We start from the raw sequence: 17,370 nt of genomic DNA, 5'->3' as shown, positions 1-17,370 counted from the left end.
CCGGAGAGGTCAAGGTGGTGGTGGTGGTGAGCGGCGCAGAGACTCAAGGCAGAGGGGACAGAGGGCCCAGCCGACGAGGGGGAGGCGAACGGACAGAGCGAGAAGTCGAGACACACGTGGGAGCGGGGCCAGGAGATGAGGGAGCCCGAGAGGCCCGCCAGGCGGCGCGCGAAGGCCGCGGGGACAGCAGCCCGCAGCGCCGGCCCGGCCGCCCCGCCCCGCCCCGCCGGCCCGGAGGCTCCACCCGTGCACCCCGCGCCCCGCCCTGCGCGCTCAGGCTGGCTCGGCGGCGGCGGCTGCGGGCGACAGGGCTCCCCGAGGGCGAGGGCGGGCGCCCCGGCAGCAGGTGGGCGGGGTGCGGGCCGGCGGCGGCGGGCGGGGGGCGCCAGGCTGCGCTGGGGCCGGCGCGGCGCTCCGTGGTGCGCCATGGACTTCAACATGAAGAAGCTGGCATCGGACGCGGGCATCTTCTTCACTCGGGCGGTGCAGGTGAGGCCGGAGCCCTGGGCCCGCGCGGCCGCTTCCCGGGGCCCGGATGTGGGGCGCGCCGAGAGCACCCCTGCAGCAGAGCCCGGGGCGCGCCGGAGAAGCCCCTGGAGGCTGCGCCCCTTCCCCTGCGCAGACACCCTGGCCCCGCATCCCCACCCCTGCGCTGCCCCGGGGAGAGAAGGCTCCAGGCGCCGGCCACACGGGCCGCACCCTCGACGTGGCCGGGCCGGGAACCGAGCCGGGCCTCGGCCCTGTGGGCTGCGGGGGAGGTATCAGTGCTCGGCCGGGTACCCCGCTGCCCTGGCCCCTGCCCAGGGCCCGGTGGGGGCTCCGCTGAAGAGGGGAGACGGCACCCAGCGGCGCCTGCCTCCCTGCCCTGGTCCAGCAGGGACTCAGGCTCCCGGCAGGCCTTGGCAGGCCGGAGTCCCAGGCCAAGGCTTCATGCATCCCCCTAAGATCCCCTCTCCCAGCCTCAGTCTCCGCCCCTGTGCAATGGGCTAGTGATACTGTGATTCCCACAGGTCCCTTTCACACGCTTGGATAGTCCGTCCGGAAGCCAAGGGCTGGGGTAATTTCCTTTCCGCTCCCTGGGAGGCCTGTTTCCTCTTATTTCCCCAGGCCTGGGGGATGGGGAGAGGGTTGGGGTCTGGCTGGGCACCTTGGGAAGCTGTCTGTCCAGCCAGTGATGCTGGGATTGGAACTAGACCTCTCCACTGGGAGGCAGCTAAGGGTGATGGTCTAGAGCTGCAGCCAGCTATGGGTGTGGGTGCTCTCTCTTGTGACCCTGGGGAAGGGGCTTCACCTCTCTGGGCGTCAGTTTCTCAATCTGAAAAATGGGAATCGCCCTCCCTCCCTCCCTCCCGGCATGGCTGGTAGGGCTCCTGGCAAAGCTTGGCAGGCGGGTGCTCACCACAGGCAAGCTCCCTGTCGATGTGGATGTTGCACCTGTGCTGCATGTGGCCCTGGCAAGTCCCTCCCGAGGCCTCCAGGCCCCTCCCGTGGAGCTGGACCTGGTGGAACTGGTCTGCGCTGGGGCATGCGTCCTCCCAGCGCTCGGGGGGGGGCGGGGGGCAGGTCTGGTGTTTGTCCTTGTCGTGTTGTTTGTTCTCTGGGGGAGCCCAGCCCCAGTCTCTGGGAAGCCATGTGGCATGTTTACTAGAAAGCACAGCGGCCCGTGGACGGCTCGCCCGTTGAGGCTGGGTGTTCGGATCCCTGCAGGTGACTCCAGCCCGGGGGGGGGGGGGGGGGGGGGATGCCGGGACCCAGAGCCTCTGGGACAGCCCCGCCTCTCTGGAAGGTGGGGAGTCCTCCCCAGCGCTGGTATAGGAGCCGTGTTATCGCTCACATCTGGGAAGAACCTGATCTGGTTTCCTGCTGCTGTAGGGCCCTGCGCCTGACCTGGCCGGGACCCGCGGAGCCTGGGCACGGAGAGGCTTGGGGCCTGCGGCCTTCCTTCGCCGGGTGGGGGCAGGCCCACGGGGGGACCCACGCCAGAGTGGGAGGCAGCGCCCAGGCCCGGCCTCCTGGGTGGAGGAGGGAGCTGGGAACTTTATAAATAGAGGCTTTCTCTGGCTTTGCACGCCCACCCCCTGCTGCTGCCATCTTGCAGGGAGCAGCCTGGGACTGCAGGCTGCAGCTTCTGAAGCACCGGGCCCTTCCCCTTCGCCGGGTCGGGGCAGGGTGGCAGGGTGGCAGGGCGGCAGGGTGGCAGGGCGGCAGGGTGGCAGGGTGGCAGGCCGGAGGAGGGAGGGCCTGAATTGCGAGCTGAGCAGGGGAGGACACTCGGGACCTGCCCGAGGCCGGGCTGCCCTGGGAGAGCAGTCAGCCAGGAGAGACGGGAGGGTGTGTGAGTGACAGTGTACCAGCAGCTCCTCCGTGTAGGTCCCGGGACAAGCTGGGGAAGCGCTCAGCCCTTCCATGTACCAGGGCCTCACTCCCTCCACTGCATCTGTTAGGGAACCGGACCTGGGCTGAGGGGGCGCGGGGGGAGAGAGTCTGGAGGGCAGGACCCCTTTGGCATGGGTGATCCTGGGGTGGCTTCCTAGTCCCCGAACTGTGCCTTGAACGTCAGGAGGGGTTTGTGACGTGCGTCCAGGGCCCAGTAAGGGCACTGAGGCAGGAAAGCCTGAGGCACGTCTGGGTAGGGTGCCGGGCTGTACAGGTGATAGAGCTAATACTATCAGTGGTGATTATAGTAATAGTAATAGCAGCGCTAGGAGTAATAATAATGAAAGCCAGGGAGGTGGTAGCATCGCCATGATTTAAGCAGGCAGCCGTGGACCCGGGATGGATGCCCAAGAAGTGGGGAGAGCCTGGTAGGACTTTGAACCTGGGTGAACATGGGGTGCGAGGGACAGGTGGCCACGGAGCTGGGTGGGGAGGGTTGCTGTGAACCTTGGTAAGGCAGGTGTATGTCACCGGCTAACGTCCATCAGACCTGTGCTGTGTGCCGGCCCCAGAGCGAAGCACTTTGCAGATCTTCTGAGATAAGTCCTGTCATCCCCATTCTCCAGGAGGGAAACTGAGGCCCCGGAGAGGTGACTGCCTCTCTGAGCCTGGGTTTCTCCATCAGGAAAATGGGGCTAATGCCACAGCCTCAAAGGGGCTGGGTGTGGTAGAGTCAGGGCCTGGCTCTGGGAGGCCTGAGTTGGGGGAGGTCAGAGGAGGCCGGGAGCGGCTGGTCTCAGGTGGGGAGCTGCCGGCTATAACCCTGGCCGGCTGGGCCCTGCAGGGAGAGAGAAACCCAAGCCCTGTTGCATAATTGATGGCTGCCGGGCAGCCTGACTCTCAGTGGCTGCCTCCGTTCCGGCAGCAGCAGGAGCTGTCCTGGTCTCTGGATAATTGATCGCGCCAAATAGTCTGCGAAGGGCCTCCAGACCCCCAGGCCACGTGACCTGGGTTCCAGCACAGTCTGCTCCTTGCTCAGCCTCAGTGAAATCATCTGTGAAATGGGAAACTTGACCCGACCTGCCCTGAGGGGCCATTAGGGTTGTGGATGGGTCATCAGGATAAAGCCCTCACTTAGCACAGGGTTTGGCCACAGGGACGGCCAGCAGGAGCTGTTGTTATTACCAATCGCATTCCTGCAATGTTCATTCTTTGGCTGATTAGCTGTGACCTTGAGCAGGCGCTCTTTCCTCTGGCTGGAGAAGGCCTTCGTGTCCCTGTTTGGAAAACGGGGACATATGTCCCAGGGCCCTTCTGGAGCAGAGGGGCCAGGACGTGGGCTGGTTTCTGGTTGTTTCTAAGTGGCCCACCTGGCTTCTGACAGCTCTCACGGGCGGAACGGTGTGACATCCTGGCCCCTGCCTGGCCCTGGTGTGCGGCTGCCAAGCTTTCTGGGCCCTGGGTGCGCTCGGAGCTGGCTCTGAGGGGCTGGCGGTGTCCCCGTCCGCCACACCAGATGACCAGCGGCCGGCCACGTGGGCCTCCTCCCACGCAGCCCTTCCTTCCCAGCGTCTCTCCTCCCGTCAGCTCTCGGCAGCAGCCGCACCTTGCATTGAACTCCGACTCCCGCCAGACTCTGGCCTGCGCGTCTTACCCACATCTCCCTTCTTTCGTGCTCACAGCCGGGTTGGTGGGAGTGGGCTGTGGAAGGGATAGTACTCACAGCCTGTGGAGGGGGTGCTGTTACTTACCCTCACTTTTCAGCCCAGGAGACTGATGCGTAGAGAGGCAAAGCCCCTTGCCCGAGGTCACACAGCACATCAGTAGTGGAACTGAGACTTGAGTCAGGTCCCTGTGATTCTGCACCCACTGACTCCCCTGGCACCCCTTCCCCAGGTGCTCCCAGCCCCCCACTGAGCCTCCTGATCACCCCAGAACTTGCTTTGAGCCCTGTGTATCCCATGAGCGCTTTCTACCAAATTCCTTCCCGCAGAGTCAGGCCGGAGGACCCTTTGTGATGGGTTCCCAAGGGTTTCTTACCCCTCTGAGTTGTACGCCAGATTTTGCAGGAATGTGCTTTTGGGGGTGGGGATGCCATAGCGTTCACTGGATTTCCAAAAGAGGCCATGATCCCCAAGCTCTGGTCCAACCGCCTCCTTTCCCAGAGGGGCAGACTGAGGCCCAGGGCAGGGTCCTAACTGGATCAGAGTTGCAGAGCAGGTTGAGGCAGAGCAAGTTGCTTGACCTGGGGGCCTGGGTTCCAGCGAGTGGGGAGGCGTAATGGGGGAGAGGGGGCAGGGGCAGTCCTCCCTCCCTCCCTCCCTCTGAGCCCTCCCTTACCCCTGGGCCCTCCTCCGCCCACAGTTCACAGAGGAGAAATTCGGCCAGGCCGAGAAGACCGAGCTCGATGCCAGCTTTGAGAACCTTCTGGCCCGGGCGGACAGCACCAAGAACTGGACGGAGAAGATCCTGCGGCAGACGGAGGTGCTCCTGCAGCCCAACCCCAGTGAGTGCGCGGGGCGGGCCCTGGGGCGAGGGCAGGGGCTGGCCCTGGGGCGAGGGCAGGGGCTGGTCCTGGGGCGAGGGCAGGGGCTGGCCCTGGGGCGAGGGCAGGGGCTGGTCCTAGGGCAGGGGCTGGTCCTGGGGCAGGGGCTGGTCCTGGGGCAGGGGCTGGCCCTGGGGCGAGGGCAGGGGCTGGCCCTGGGGCGAGGGCAGGGGCTGGTCCTGGGGCGAGGGCAGGGGCTGGCCCTGGGGCAGGGGCGGGCCCTGGGGCGAGGGCAGGAGGCTGGCCCTGGGGCGAGGGCAGGGGCTGGCCCTGGGGCGAGGGCAGGGGCTGGTCCTGGGGCAGGGGCTGGCCCTGGGGCGAGGGCAGGGGCTGGCCCTGGGGCGAGGGCAGGGGCTGGTCCTGGGGCAGGGGCTGGTCCTGGGGCGAGGGCAGGAGGCTGGTGGCTGAGGCGGGAGGAGGGAGGTGGGATTGGCCCGTGGGAGAGATCTGATTTAGACTTTCGGGGCTTAAGGCGGCTGTGGGGAGTCCCGGGGAAAGACAACAGCGGAGTGGGTGCTGGGCTCTGAGATGCTCTCCGGGGCCGTGGAGATGCTGAGTTTAGCACCGAGGACTGGGACTGCCTGGGGACTGAGACACTTGGGAGAAGAGGCAGGAGAAGCAGCAGCAGGGGGTCTGAGAGCCGGAGCGAGGCCCAGCGAAGGCAGAGGGCTCCCAGGCACCCCGCAGCACGGAGCAAGCAGACCAAGCTCAGAGAGCCCGGGGTGCACGGGTGCGGGGCGGAATGGCTGGTCTGTCTGCAAGTCCGCTACGTGCAGGCCCGGGTGGCTCGTATGTCACCACGTTCTGTAAGTGCACATTGCGACGAGGAGACGTGGCGGGCCTTGCCTTTAGGACCTGGGGCAGGCATTGCACGTCTGAGCCGTGGCTTCCTCCACGGGGTCGAAGGCCAGTCTCACGGGGTGGGCATCTGCCAGGGAACAGTCTGGAAGTCCCAAGGCTGCTGTGGGCAGGCCCTGCTCTGGGCCTGTTTCTGTCACCAGCGCTTTCATCCTTGGACCAGAGAGCCCTGTGACTCGTGTGTCTCCCCGCAGGTGCCCGCGTGGAGGAGTTCCTGTATGAGAAGCTGGACAGGAAGGTGCCCTCGCGGGTCACCAATGGGGAGCTGCTGGCTCAGTACATGGCAGAGGCGGCCAGCGAGCTGGGGCCCACCACCCCCTACGGTGAGCCGGGCCCCTCGGCCGGGTGGGCGCCGTGGTCCCTCCCTCTGCTTTTCCTCCCTCCCCGCTCAACACTCGCGATGAAAATAGAGTGAAAAATGAGGTCTCTCAGTCAGTCTGGTTTGTGTGCGGTGTGTAATGGGATCACACTGCGTGCCTGTTCTTCAACCTGGTTTCTATTTTTTTTATTTATTTTTAAAATGTATTTTTATTGATTTCAGAGAGGAAGGGAGAGGGAGAGAGAGATAGAAACATCAGTGATGAGAGAGAATCATTGATCGGCTGCCTCCTGCACACCCCACACTGGGGACCCACCTGGGACCCTTCAGTCCGCAGGCCAACACTCTATCCACTGAGCCAAACCGGCTAGGGCTGTTCTTCAACCTGGCTTTTAAACTTGGTAATTCACTCTAGATATCTGTGCACGGTAGCTCCTCTAGAGCCACCTCAGTCTATATTTTTCTACTTTGTGGAAAGTTTTACTGAGGTATAATTTATATACCATAAAATGCACCTGTCTTAAGTATGCAATTCAATGATTTTTAGTAAATTTTGAGTTCGATTTAAAGAACATTTCTATCATCTGCAAAAGAAATCCTTTATGTCTACTTATAGTCCGTCTTCACTGTCCACCCCCAGCCAACCACTAATGTGCTTTGTGGTTCTATTAATTTGCTTGGTCTAAACATCTATAATAATAAAAGGGTAATATGCTAATTAGACCGGACATCCTTCTGGAAGTCCTTCTGGACGAAGCCGGGGCCGGAGTGAAGCCCGGGTCCCTGGTGCCTGCCAGTGGCCGGAGGGAAGCAGCCCGGGGTCCCGGGTGCCAGAGGGAAGCCGGTGCTGGCGGCGGGGGGGAAGGAAGGCCTAGTCTTGCACGAATTTTCATGCATCGGGCCTCTAGTTTCATATAAATGGAACCATGCAGTACATTGTTTTTTATATCTGGCTTCTTCACGTAGTATAATGTCTTTGAGGTTCACCCCTGTTCATTGTGTTTTAGGATTTTGTTCCTTTTTTTTAAATATATTTCATTGATTTTTTACAGAGAGGAAGAGAGAGGGATAGAGAGTTAGAAACATCGATCAGCTGCCTCTTGCACACCCCCTACTGGGGATGTGCCCGCAACCAAGGTACATGCCCTCGATCAGAATCGAACCTGCGACCCTTCAGTCCTCAGGCCGACGCTCTATCCACTGAGCCAAACCAGTCAGGGCTTTTGTTCCTTTTTATTGCTAACTAGTATTTCATTATGTGGCTCCGCCGCCACATTTCCTTTATCCACTCACCGTCTGATAGACATTTCGGTTGTTTCCCTGTAAACACTTTCAGACCAACCTTTGTGCGGACAGATGGTTTCACTTCTCCTGGGTACAGACCCAGAAGTGAAATTGCTGGGTCATATGGCACATTTAACGCTTAACTTTTCAGCAAATCACCAAACTCTTCCCCAGAGTGGCTGTGTGATCTTACGTTCCCGCCAGCAGTGTGGTGTTTGACTTGTAGACAGCGGTGGATTTTCTAAGTGTCCTTCTGATGTTGATTTCTGATTTAATTGCACATTGGTCAGAGAACGTACTTTGTATGATGTTAGTGCTTTTAAACTTACTAAGACTTGTTTATGGCCTAGAACAGTGGTCGGCAAACTCATGAGTCCACAGAGCCAAATATCAACAGCACAACGATTGAAATTTCTTTTGAGAGCCAGATTTTTTAAACTTAAACTTCTTCTAACGCCACTTCTTCAAAATAGACTCGCCCAGGCCGTGGTATTTTGTGGAAGAGCCACACTCAAGGGGCCAAAGAGCCGCATGTGGCTCGCGAGCCGCAGTTTGCCGACCACGGGCCTAGACTAGGGCCTCTCCTGGAGACCGCTCCATCTTCTCTTGAGAAGATCGCATACTATGTTGTTGTTGGGTAGATGTCAGGAGGACAGATTGGCTGACAGTGTTCAAGCCTCCTGGCTCCGTGCCGATTTTGTCTCTGTCTGCTTCTGTCTTAACTCTGTCAGCGTTTGCTACATGTATGTTGGAGCTCTATCGTCGGGTCTGCATGTTTATGTTGTATATTTTCCCGATGAGTTGACTCATTTTTGTAACACTGCTCTTGGTGCCTAGTAACTTTTTTTTAATAATTTTATCTCTTTATTGGTATTCTTTATGTGATGAGTCATTTGTCATATTTGCCTTTAATTCTTTAAACATATTTGTAATAGCTGCTTAGAAGTCTCTGCTGAGTCTACCATCTGGGCCTCCTTGGAGACGGTGACTGATGATTACTTATTTTCCTGTTTCCTATTCCTTACCTGTTCCCTTGCATGTTTCATAATATTTTGTTGAATCTGGACATTTTACATAACACAGCAGCTCTGGATTCTGTTCCCCCCTGGGGTCGTGATTGCTGTTTGTTTGTTGAGGGACTCGCCCGAGTCCATTGTTGAGCGTCTGTGTCCCCTGCACCATGCAGCTACGATGTCTCTGCTTTTTTAAAAGAATTACCCTTTTTCTTTGTAAGGCCAGCTCCCCGGGGGTTGCTCCTGGGGCAGCCTGTGTTTGCGATCAGCAGTGATTGGCCGGAGCTTGTGCTTAATAGCGCACCATTGAGGCTTTGCTGACGCATTTGCGAGCGGCCGGGGAACACATTCGAAGCCGTTTACAAGTCTGCCCAGCGTCCCCTCTGTGGGTGTGCAGAGCGTCCTGCTCAGCCCGGGATGGCTGGGCAGCGGGTTCTCTCCAGCCCCCACCGAGGGTGCTATGCAGGCATCGCTTCCAGGCCAACAGAGGTGGCTGGCAGCTTCCCAGGGCCCACCATGCGGCCTTGTTTCTCAGGTCGCCTGTTTTCGTTCCTCGGGGTTGATTCGGGGACTCACTGGGGCCACTGTTAGATGGGCCTGAGCAAACACTCCACTGTTCACTATAAGCTCCTATTTTCGTGACAGACAGACAGACAGACATTTGGGGTCTCTAGGAGTTAGCGTACATTTAGAAACAGTGTCCAGTATTCCCTGAAAACCTGATCATTTCCTTTTACTCCAAGTACAGTCACCCCATAAAGGGGCTCCTGTTCCACCCCTGACAGGTCTGGTGCGTGTTTCAAACATGACTCCAGCTTCGGGTGAGCCCGGACGCTGGCCTTTCCTCATTACTTCCCACTGACATCGCTGTGGGTTTGTTTGCTTGTTTTCCCGCCTTTAATCCTTTGATTTTAGGGAGGGGTCCGTTGGTTGCCTCCCCTACGTGCCCCGACCCGATCGGGGATTGAACCCACAGCCTTGCGGTGTACAGGACGACGCCCCGACCTACTGAGCCACCCGGCCAGGGCACACGCCAGCCTCCAGGGCTTCTCTGTGCTCCAGCAGCACAGTCCTGGCCGCAGGGCTTGTCCCTCGTGGCAGAGCCGCAGCCACACAGCTGGAGGAGGTGGGTGCACCCCGGGACACACAGGCACAGGCTCCCATTGTCCTGGCGAAGGCGCAGGAGTTCTAGAATAAATGCCTTTCAATTTGTCCTTTGCCTTTTGTCCGTTCCTGGAGTCCGGAAATGGTTGTTTTTGACGACGCTGTCCAGTGTCATCATTGCTCTTTTTTTTAAAAAATATATTTTATTGATTTTTTACAGAGAGGAAGAGAGAGGGATAGAGAGTTAGAAACATTGATGAGAGAGAAACATCGATCAGCCGCCTCCTGCACACTGCCTACTGGGGATGTGCCCGCAACCAAGGTACATGCCCTTGACCGGAATCGAACCCGGGACCCTTGAGTCCTCAGGCTGACGCTCTATCCACTGAGCCAAACCGGTTTTGGGCGTCATCATTGCTCTTTGGGGAGAGGATTTGTTGCGCTCCTTTCTCTGTCATTCCGGAAGTGCCCCCCCATCTCTTTAATGGCAGTGTAATGCCCCATTTCTTTGATTACCCCACTATTTATTGTCAGTCCCCGATGGATGGATGTGTAGATCGCGCCCACGTGTTTCCAGGCCAGGAAGTCTGAACTCAGCATCCTTGAGGCTGCCTCTCTGACGCGTCTCTTTCCGAGCTCCCGGCTACTTCCTGGGGTCAGAACAGCCTCAGCCTGACCCTCCTTCTCACCTTCGGCTCCGTGTTCTCAGGGAAGACCCTGATCAAGGTGTCAGAAGCCGAAAAGCGCCTGGGAGCCGCCGAGCGGGATTTTATCCACGCAGCCTCCATCAACTTCCTCACGCCGCTGCGCAACTTCCTGGAAGGGGACTGGAAGACGATCTCGGTGAGGGGCCTGGGACCACTCCGCCTCCTCGTCACCTCGGCAGCCCTTTCCCCAGCCGCCGAGCCAGGCTCTCCTCCCTTGGTGGGAACCCGGGCCTCCTGGGGCCTCCCCAGACGAGGCTCCTGTGGGCCGTCACTCAGAGTCGATGGCTTTCCTTCTTCGGGCCTCAGTTTCCTTGTCTTGACCAGATGGCCCCCTCGGCCAGCCCTGCCGTGGCCCAGGGTCTCCCGGGGCGGCCCAGCGCCTCACTGTTCCTGTTCCCACCCGCAGAAGGAGAGACGGCTCCTCCAAAACCGGCGTCTGGACTTGGATGTCTGCAAAGCACGGCTGAAGAAGGCCAAGGCCGCGGAAGCCAAAGCCGCGGTAGGTGCCCCTGCTGGCCTCCCGCCCCGGCTCTGGGGGGAGCCAAGGAGGGGTGCTGAAGGGACCTGGTTTGGCATGACCTCTCTCCCCTGTCCTCGCCTGGAGAGGCCTGGCTGGGGGTGCTGGTCTGGACTGGTCACTTCAAGTCACACCTCTCTGCCCCTGCCCCCAGGGGAATCCTGACAGCCCAGAGCTCAGGGTCCCAGGGCCAACATTTACGGGGTGGGCTGGCCAGCAATGCCCCCACCTGGGCTCCGGGTCCCCTACAGCCTCCCCAGACAGACACAGTTGGAATTTCCTGCATGCCCTTGCCCGCCCTTCCCGGATGCTCAGCTCTGTTCCCAGCTCTGCCAGGGCATGGCTCCCCCTTACTAATCCCACACCCACTGCTCCAGCGCTGGTCCCAGGCGCCCCCCCACCCTCAGGCCCCCTGAAATGGTGTGGAGAGCCCTGGAGCTGGATTGCCCGCTTGTGCAGGAGCATGTCTGAGGGGCCCGCAGCCCCAAACGACTGGCTAGGGGCTCCCCTCTCTCTGCTCCCTGAGGCCTGCTCAGCCTGGGTGGGCCAATGGCGTGCAGCGGGGACAGTTGGATCAGGGCTAGGCCAGGCTGGGGAGAACTGGGCCCGAGGGTGAGCTCACTCTTGCGATGCCAGGCTGCTGGGGGTGGGGGGTGTAGGGGGAGGGAGTCCCCAGGTCCAGGCCATGCCGGGGAAACCCGTGCTCTCAGCCGAGAAGGCCGGACCCAGCCCAGGCTCCCCACAGCTGCTCCCGAGAGTTCTGGCCCTGAACCCTCCATGCGTGCCCCTCCCAGCGTGGCCACCTGCGGCCGTGGAGCTGGGGCCTGCACTGCCTCTGGCAAGAGCCATGGTCAGGGTCCTAGCTCATCTGGGTGTGTGGGGTCCAGATGGGAGGCAGGGGCTCAGCCACTGGAGTCTTGTTCGGGTTGGGTAGGATGACTAGGGCTACTGGGATGACCATATGGAGTCACTTGGACAGGACAGTCTCCCTGCCACTCAGGGATGGACAACCTCTCAAGAATAACTTGGCCAAAACAAGCTTCCCCTCCATCAGCCAGGCCCGGGAGCCCTCCCTTAGTCACTGGAGCGGCAGGACCTCTTCTCCAGTGGGTTGGCCCGGACAACCTCAAGCCTCTGGGTTAGTCCAGGCCACCCTCTCCAGAGCTAGGACCTGGGCAGCCCAGCTTCAGATTCCCAGAGGACTCCCGCCCAGCAGCTCCCTCGTCCCCAGCCTTCTAACCGCTCACACACACAAACCCAGACACTTGCAGAGGGCGGGCTGCGTGTGTCCATCTGCCTGTCCGCCTCGCGTCCCTCCCGCTGGGGCCGGGGGGCCTGCTCCCGCCTGTGCTGTGGACTCACTAACTCTTTTGTTTTTGTTCCTTTCCGTTCTGCTTTGGGTAACTTGGCTCAGTGTGAGGGAGATGTGAGTATACCTGTCCCACGTGCTGTGCTGCTTCTGGTTTGCCCATCGGGCCTGGCGCCCACGGTGCCATGGCCGGCCCAGGGCGCATCCTCTGGGCCTTTTGCAAGCGGCTGGTCTCCCCATCAGAGCCTCTACCATGAGTAGCCTCTGTTTTGGGGGGACGCCAGGCATTGGAGCCTGGGAGTCAGCTTTTTGCAAATGTTGAAAGCCCATCCCTCTGTCCATCCATGCATCCATCTGTCCACCTTGGTTGTGGGGGAGGGGCCTGGCCCTTGCTGCAGGAGCGAGAGATGTGTGCAGGGATTCTGGGATGGAGGAAGCGGTGGGGCGGGGTTTGTTTGGAAGACTGGCGGTCCAGGGAGCAGAGGGCCTTGACCCCTGGGCCGGGGGCTGAAAAGTCTGGCTTGCCCAGAGGCAAAGGCTGGGACAACAGCCACCGGCTGTCTCCTTGTCACATCTGCTCTCCTGGCCTCCCCAGCGGGGCCACCCACTCCGTCTTTGTCTTCACTCTCCAGGTCTCCACGCCGCCTCCTCTCCGGGCGGTGGGTGTGGGCAGAGGGTCAGTGTTGTGTTTGTCTGGGGCCTCCCCGCCCTGGGGCCAGGGGCTCCTGGTGCTGCTCTGTGGACACTCCGGGGTTGCCTCCTGGCCCAGCCCAGCCCCGCTCACTGTGACCCCTCCCCCCATGAACTCTGTTCCCACTAGACGGTGCCTGACTTTCAGGAGACTAGACCTCGTAATTACATTCTCTCCGCCAGCGCCTCCGCGGTAAGCGCTCCCGCCCCGCCCGCCCCTGTCCTCCCCGCTCCCCCCCACACCTCGGGGTCTGCTGCCCAGTAGACAGGAGACAGAGGGCAAGGCAGGGGCACCGCGTGGACCAGTCCTGAAGCTCTGTCCACCTGGCTGGCCCTGTGCCCTGTGCCCATGTGGCTGGCCCCGCTTGTCCCTGGGAAATGCTGAAGGTGGAGACCGGACCGGCTGCACTGAAAGTCTGCCTGCCCCCAGACACAGCCCTGACCCCCCCCAAGCAGGCACTGCCCCCCACCCCACTCACCATCCCTGGCCCTACTCGGTCCCGAGGAGAGACGAGGCCTGGGTCTGGCCTGCCATGAACTCACAGGCCCCTGAAGACAGGTGACAAGGATGGCGCTGGCCGTCCGGCTGCCTTCCAGCACAGCGGCTGGGCGTCCGGGGGTGAGGAGGCCTTGAGAATGAGCAGGGCGAGTGGCAGGAGCAGCCGAGGTTTGGGAACAGGGTGTGTCCTGAGAAGGACAAGCGGGGCGGGGCGGGGCGGGGCCATTAGACTTTGACTGTCTCCGTGTGTTTTTTCTCTCCAGCGTTATTGGGATATTTGGCATTTACTGTTTAGTCTGGGAACTAGGCCAGTCTCACGTATCCCATCCTGCCTGTCACAACCATGCTGTGCCTTCTGCCTCTTCTCTGTCCTCCCATCTTCCCCACGGGTGACGTCCTCCCGCACAGACCTCCGCTCTGCCTCCCCCGTCACAGCATGTTTCCGTGTGTACCCGTGCAGTCAGGCAGTGGCTGGGCCCTCGTCCCTCGGGGGCGTCAACCGCAGTTTAGTCCGCAGGGCCCTGCTGATGGGCGCCCCGTCTGTACACGTGGGGGTGGCCCCCCGTGAGGGGCTCCCTCACCAGCACTGGTGGGACCCCTGCCACAGGGCTGGCCCGGTTCTACTTGCGTGTCTCAGGTCCCGGTCTCAGGGTAGCTTTCCCGCCGTGGGGAGGAGAAGTGGGGCCCCCAAGGCGTGGTGGGAGGAGGGGTCCTCTAGGCTCTGATCGCACTCCCTGCCCCCCTCCTGGGCCGAGAGGAAGGAGAACTGTCCTGGAGGGTGGGGGCTGCCGTTTTTCCTTTGCTGCTGAACCCGTGTGACTCTGCTGAAGGACAGAAAGGTTCCGTGACTGACCCAGGGCCCCAGCAGCCGTGGCCCAGTGTCAGGGTGGGGTGGGGACCCCAGTCAGTGCCTGGGGCGTACCCGGTAGGAGAAACCCAAGCAGGACTTGGCAGCTGGCTGTCCCCTCCCTGCATGCGGCATGTCGGACTGACTGCGAGTGACATGCTCCTCTCACCAGGCCGCAGCCCAGCCTCAGCTCCGGGTTGGGTTGGGGGAGGGAGTTGGGAGTGAATGGGTGGGGCGACGTTGGGGTCTCAAGGAGCTGGGGCAGGGCACTGGCTCTGGGGTTCAGCTGTCCTCCCCTGCCTGCTGTCCCCTGCTGACCGGTGCCCCTCCCTCCCCTGCTGACCGGCCCTGTTGTGGTCTCCGCAGCTCTGGAATGATGAGGTGGACAAGGTGAGTGGGGCTGCAGGGGCTCGGGGAAGCGGCTTAAGGGGGTCGAGGGCGGGGGTCCAGGCACAGCTGCTGCTGCAGGGCTCAGGTCTGTTCGAGTTCTGGGTCAGCCCCACGTGCCCGCTGGGGCTCTGGGAGGGTTGTCACCTCCCCTTGTGGGGAGACCTCCTCTGTGGGCCCCCTGGAGGTGACTGAGTGGGGTTTTCCCCTGATGGGGGCGATGTCTGTGACTGCTCTCAGGGAACTGGGCCCCGGGGTCTAGGCAGGGCTCCAGGCCTGAAGTCGGGAGGAAAGTGCACCCCTGCCCCTCGGATGTCTGTCTGCATCCCCAGGGGGAAGGGACGTCTGCCGGGGAGGGGAGGAAGCCGCTCCTGGGTGGACACTGGCGCAGGAGGTGATGGGAGGGAAGCTGGGGGCGACTGTTACTCTCACATTCTCTTCCCCCCCTTCCCAGTCTGAGCAGGAGCTCCGAGTGGCCCAGACCGAGTTTGACCGGCAGGCAGAGGTAACCCGTCTCCTGCTGGAGGGAATCAGCAGCACCCACGTGAGTGTTCCCACTTCCTCCGTCATCCACTGTCTGGTCACCCGCACGTCCCCACTAAACGTAACGAGGCATGAACGAACCTGGATCTCGAAGCAGGTGGGGAGGGTAGTGCTTGGGCGTGTGGTCCTTAAAGGGGCAGTTTCGTCTTCAGAGACCGAGTCCCAAAGGGTGGGAACTCTCCTCCCCGCAGGAGAGGTTGGGGCAGAAGCCACTGGAATGCTGGGCCAGGGTCTGTCGGAAGACGGGTGGGTGTGGAATGCTTCATCCCGAGACACCTCCCGTCGCGTCACCACGGGCCTCTCCCCGACAGGTGAACCACCTTCGCTGCCTCCATGAGTTCGTCGAGTCTCAGACAACTTACTACGCGCAGTGCTACCGCCACATGCTGGACTTACAGAAGCAGCTGGGCAGGTGCCCGCTGGGGTCCCCTGGCTCCCAGGCGCAGTGAGCAGCCCGACCTTGCCGGGCGAGAACCTTCTCCTCAGCTCAGGAAACCCCACGGGACACAGGGCGGGTGGAGGGCTGCCGATGGAGACCCTGCCCGAGCCCTCTGGTGGGCCGTCGTGCTCCCTCTCCGATGACAGTGGGGGCGATGGTCTTGGGACGGGGTGGGCTCCTGAGTGTGGGAGGTGGGAGGTGGCAGGGACGGCCCGGAGTGTCTCACTTTTCCCTTCGCTTTCCCTTCATGCTGCCAGCTCCCAGGGAGCCATGTAAGTAGCCGGGGTCTCACCTCTGCAGGGAGCCCAGCTAGTGTTCTGGGGCACGTGGGACTGGATACGGCTCTCAGCTACTGAGACGTGCCCCCCCCTCCTCTCTAGATTTCCAGGCACCTTCGTGGGCACCACCGAGCCCGCCTCCCCGCCCCTCAGCAGCACCTCGCCCACCACCACTGCGGCCACCATGCCTATGGAGCCCTCCGTGGCCGGCCAAGCCCCTCCGGGGGAGGCTGCGCTCTGCCTGGAGGAGGTGGCTCCACCCGCCAGCGGAACCCGCAAGGCCCGGGTTCTCTACGACTACGAGGCAGCGGACAGCAGCGAGCTGGCCCTGCTGGCTGATGAGGTGGGTCGGTGCCACCAGGATGGCGAGAAAGGGCTGGCTTAGGCCCCCCGGGAACTGGACCTGGGAGCGCTGGGCCTGCAGACCCCACACCACTGTCTTCCTCTCTGAGGGGCCCTGGGGGCTGAGACCAGGGGTTCCTCTGGGCACCTCCAGCCTGAGGAAGCGGTGGCTGCTCTGCCACGTCTGTGGAGCAGGGGGGGTGAACGCCACCTCGGGAGGTGGAGGTGCCATGTATCACGGTGGGGAAGTGGGGGGTGGAAGGGGGGTATCACAGCGCTGTCCCCAGTTAGTCCTGGGCCAGTTTGGCCCTAGCCACCCAGGCTGTGACCTTCCCTCTCTGCCGCCCTCCCTCTTCAGCTCATCACCGTCTACAGCCTGCCTGGCATGGACCCTGACTGGCTCATTGGCGAGAGAGGCAACAAGAAGGGCAAGGTCCCCGTCACCTACCTGGAACTGCTCAGCTAAGCAGGCCCCTCCCAGGCCCCTGCCTGTCCTGGCCTGGGCAGGAGGATGGTGCAGCCCTGCCTTTTGTCTTGTCTGTTGGTGACCTCGCTGCTCAGGGTGGGGATTAGACTAACCCCTTCCTGTCCCTGCCCCTGGTCATCAGCTGTGAGGGGCCCCAGAGGCTGGATGTCCCCGGCCCCTCCCCCAGCCCTGCTTCTGGAGCCCCCACCTGCCTGTCCCCTGAGCACCCCAGCCTCCTGGCTCCTCTCAGGAGGGAGGGGCTGGCTGCAGCCACCTCCCTCAGCTCCTCAGCCTGTGGGGGTCAGCATAGAGGGCTTGAGGAAGCCCTGGGGTTCACCTTTGGCAAGAGAGCACCTTTTAGTTGCCAAAAGCAGCGAGGGGGGAAGGGCAGGCGGGTCTGTGGCAGGCCCAGGGACTGGGCGTGGTCCCCCAATGAACTGGAGCAGAGGGGAGCCGCCGGAGAGGCAGGGCTGGGCATGGAGCAGCATCTCCCCGGTGCTACCCTCCCCCTCGCACCCTAGAGCTCAAGCCAAGTATGGCGGCTGCAGCCTGCACCTCTCCACTTTTTAACTGATCTTTTTACTCTGCCTGTCTGCTTTGCTCTCCAGCCAGCGGTGAATAATAAACCATTCTTCGTGTGCATGTTGACGGGGCTCCTGTCCGGGTGGGGTCGTGGAGCGCCCGGGCTGGCCTGAGAGTAGGAAAGGGAAGACGTCACATGTGCCCCATTCCTCCCCTGGGTGGGGAGTGAGGTACAAATGCCGTTGGCCCTCCTCCCGGAAGTACTAGGGCAGAGGGAAAGTTCTTCAAAGCACCATTCACAGCACTCCCTTCCCCCACAGGGCCT

The 17,370-nt window shown here is 61.6% G+C and overlaps 1 protein-coding gene across 4 annotated transcripts; it reads left to right on the top strand.

The window, feature by feature from the left end:
* The first annotated feature begins 264 nt into the window (after positions 1-264).
* On the top strand, positions 265-16,610 carry SH3GLB2 (SH3 domain containing GRB2 like, endophilin B2). Of its 4 annotated transcripts, none has more exons than XM_054727365.1 (11): positions 274-489; positions 4,741-4,882; positions 5,974-6,102; positions 10,209-10,342; positions 10,613-10,705; positions 12,853-12,915; positions 14,435-14,458; positions 14,910-14,999; positions 15,310-15,443; positions 15,818-16,058; positions 16,416-16,610. In XM_054727365.1, exons 1-11 carry the CDS (start codon positions 427-429, stop codon positions 16,521-16,523), a joined length of 1,221 nt encoding a protein of 406 aa, XP_054583340.1. In that variant the 5' UTR covers positions 274-426; the 3' UTR covers positions 16,524-16,610. The 4 variants fall into 4 exon arrangements, with proteins under 4 accessions (XP_054583342.1, XP_054583341.1, XP_054583340.1 ...); XM_008152540.3 differs by having other exon boundaries at positions 275-489; positions 15,310-15,410; XM_054727366.1 differs by lacking the exon at positions 12,853-12,915 and having other exon boundaries at positions 273-489.
* The last annotated feature ends 760 nt before the right edge of the window (positions 16,611-17,370 follow it).

The sequence above is a fragment of the Eptesicus fuscus genome, chromosome 15 (assembly GCF_027574615.1).
Source record: "Eptesicus fuscus isolate TK198812 chromosome 15, DD_ASM_mEF_20220401, whole genome shotgun sequence".
NCBI classification, from domain to species: domain Eukaryota; kingdom Metazoa; phylum Chordata; class Mammalia; order Chiroptera; family Vespertilionidae; genus Eptesicus; species Eptesicus fuscus.
Note: the sequence above shows the minus strand (reverse complement) of the source record. Positions and strands in the feature narration are given on the sequence as shown.

What these genes read in the sequence shown, in the direction of transcription:
- SH3GLB2 (XM_054727365.1), top strand. Translation starts at nt 427, where the DNA reads ATGGACTTCAACATGAAGAAGCTGGCATCGGACGCGGGCATCTTCTTC. An exon ending in TCTTCACTCGGGCGGTGCAG is followed by an intron (nt 490 to 4,740) that starts GTGAGGCCGGAG and finishes CTCCGCCCACAG; the next exon opens with TTCACAGAGGAGAAATTCGG. An exon ending in GCTCCTGCAGCCCAACCCCA is followed by an intron (nt 4,883 to 5,973) that starts GTGAGTGCGCGG and finishes GTCTCCCCGCAG; the next exon opens with GTGCCCGCGTGGAGGAGTTC.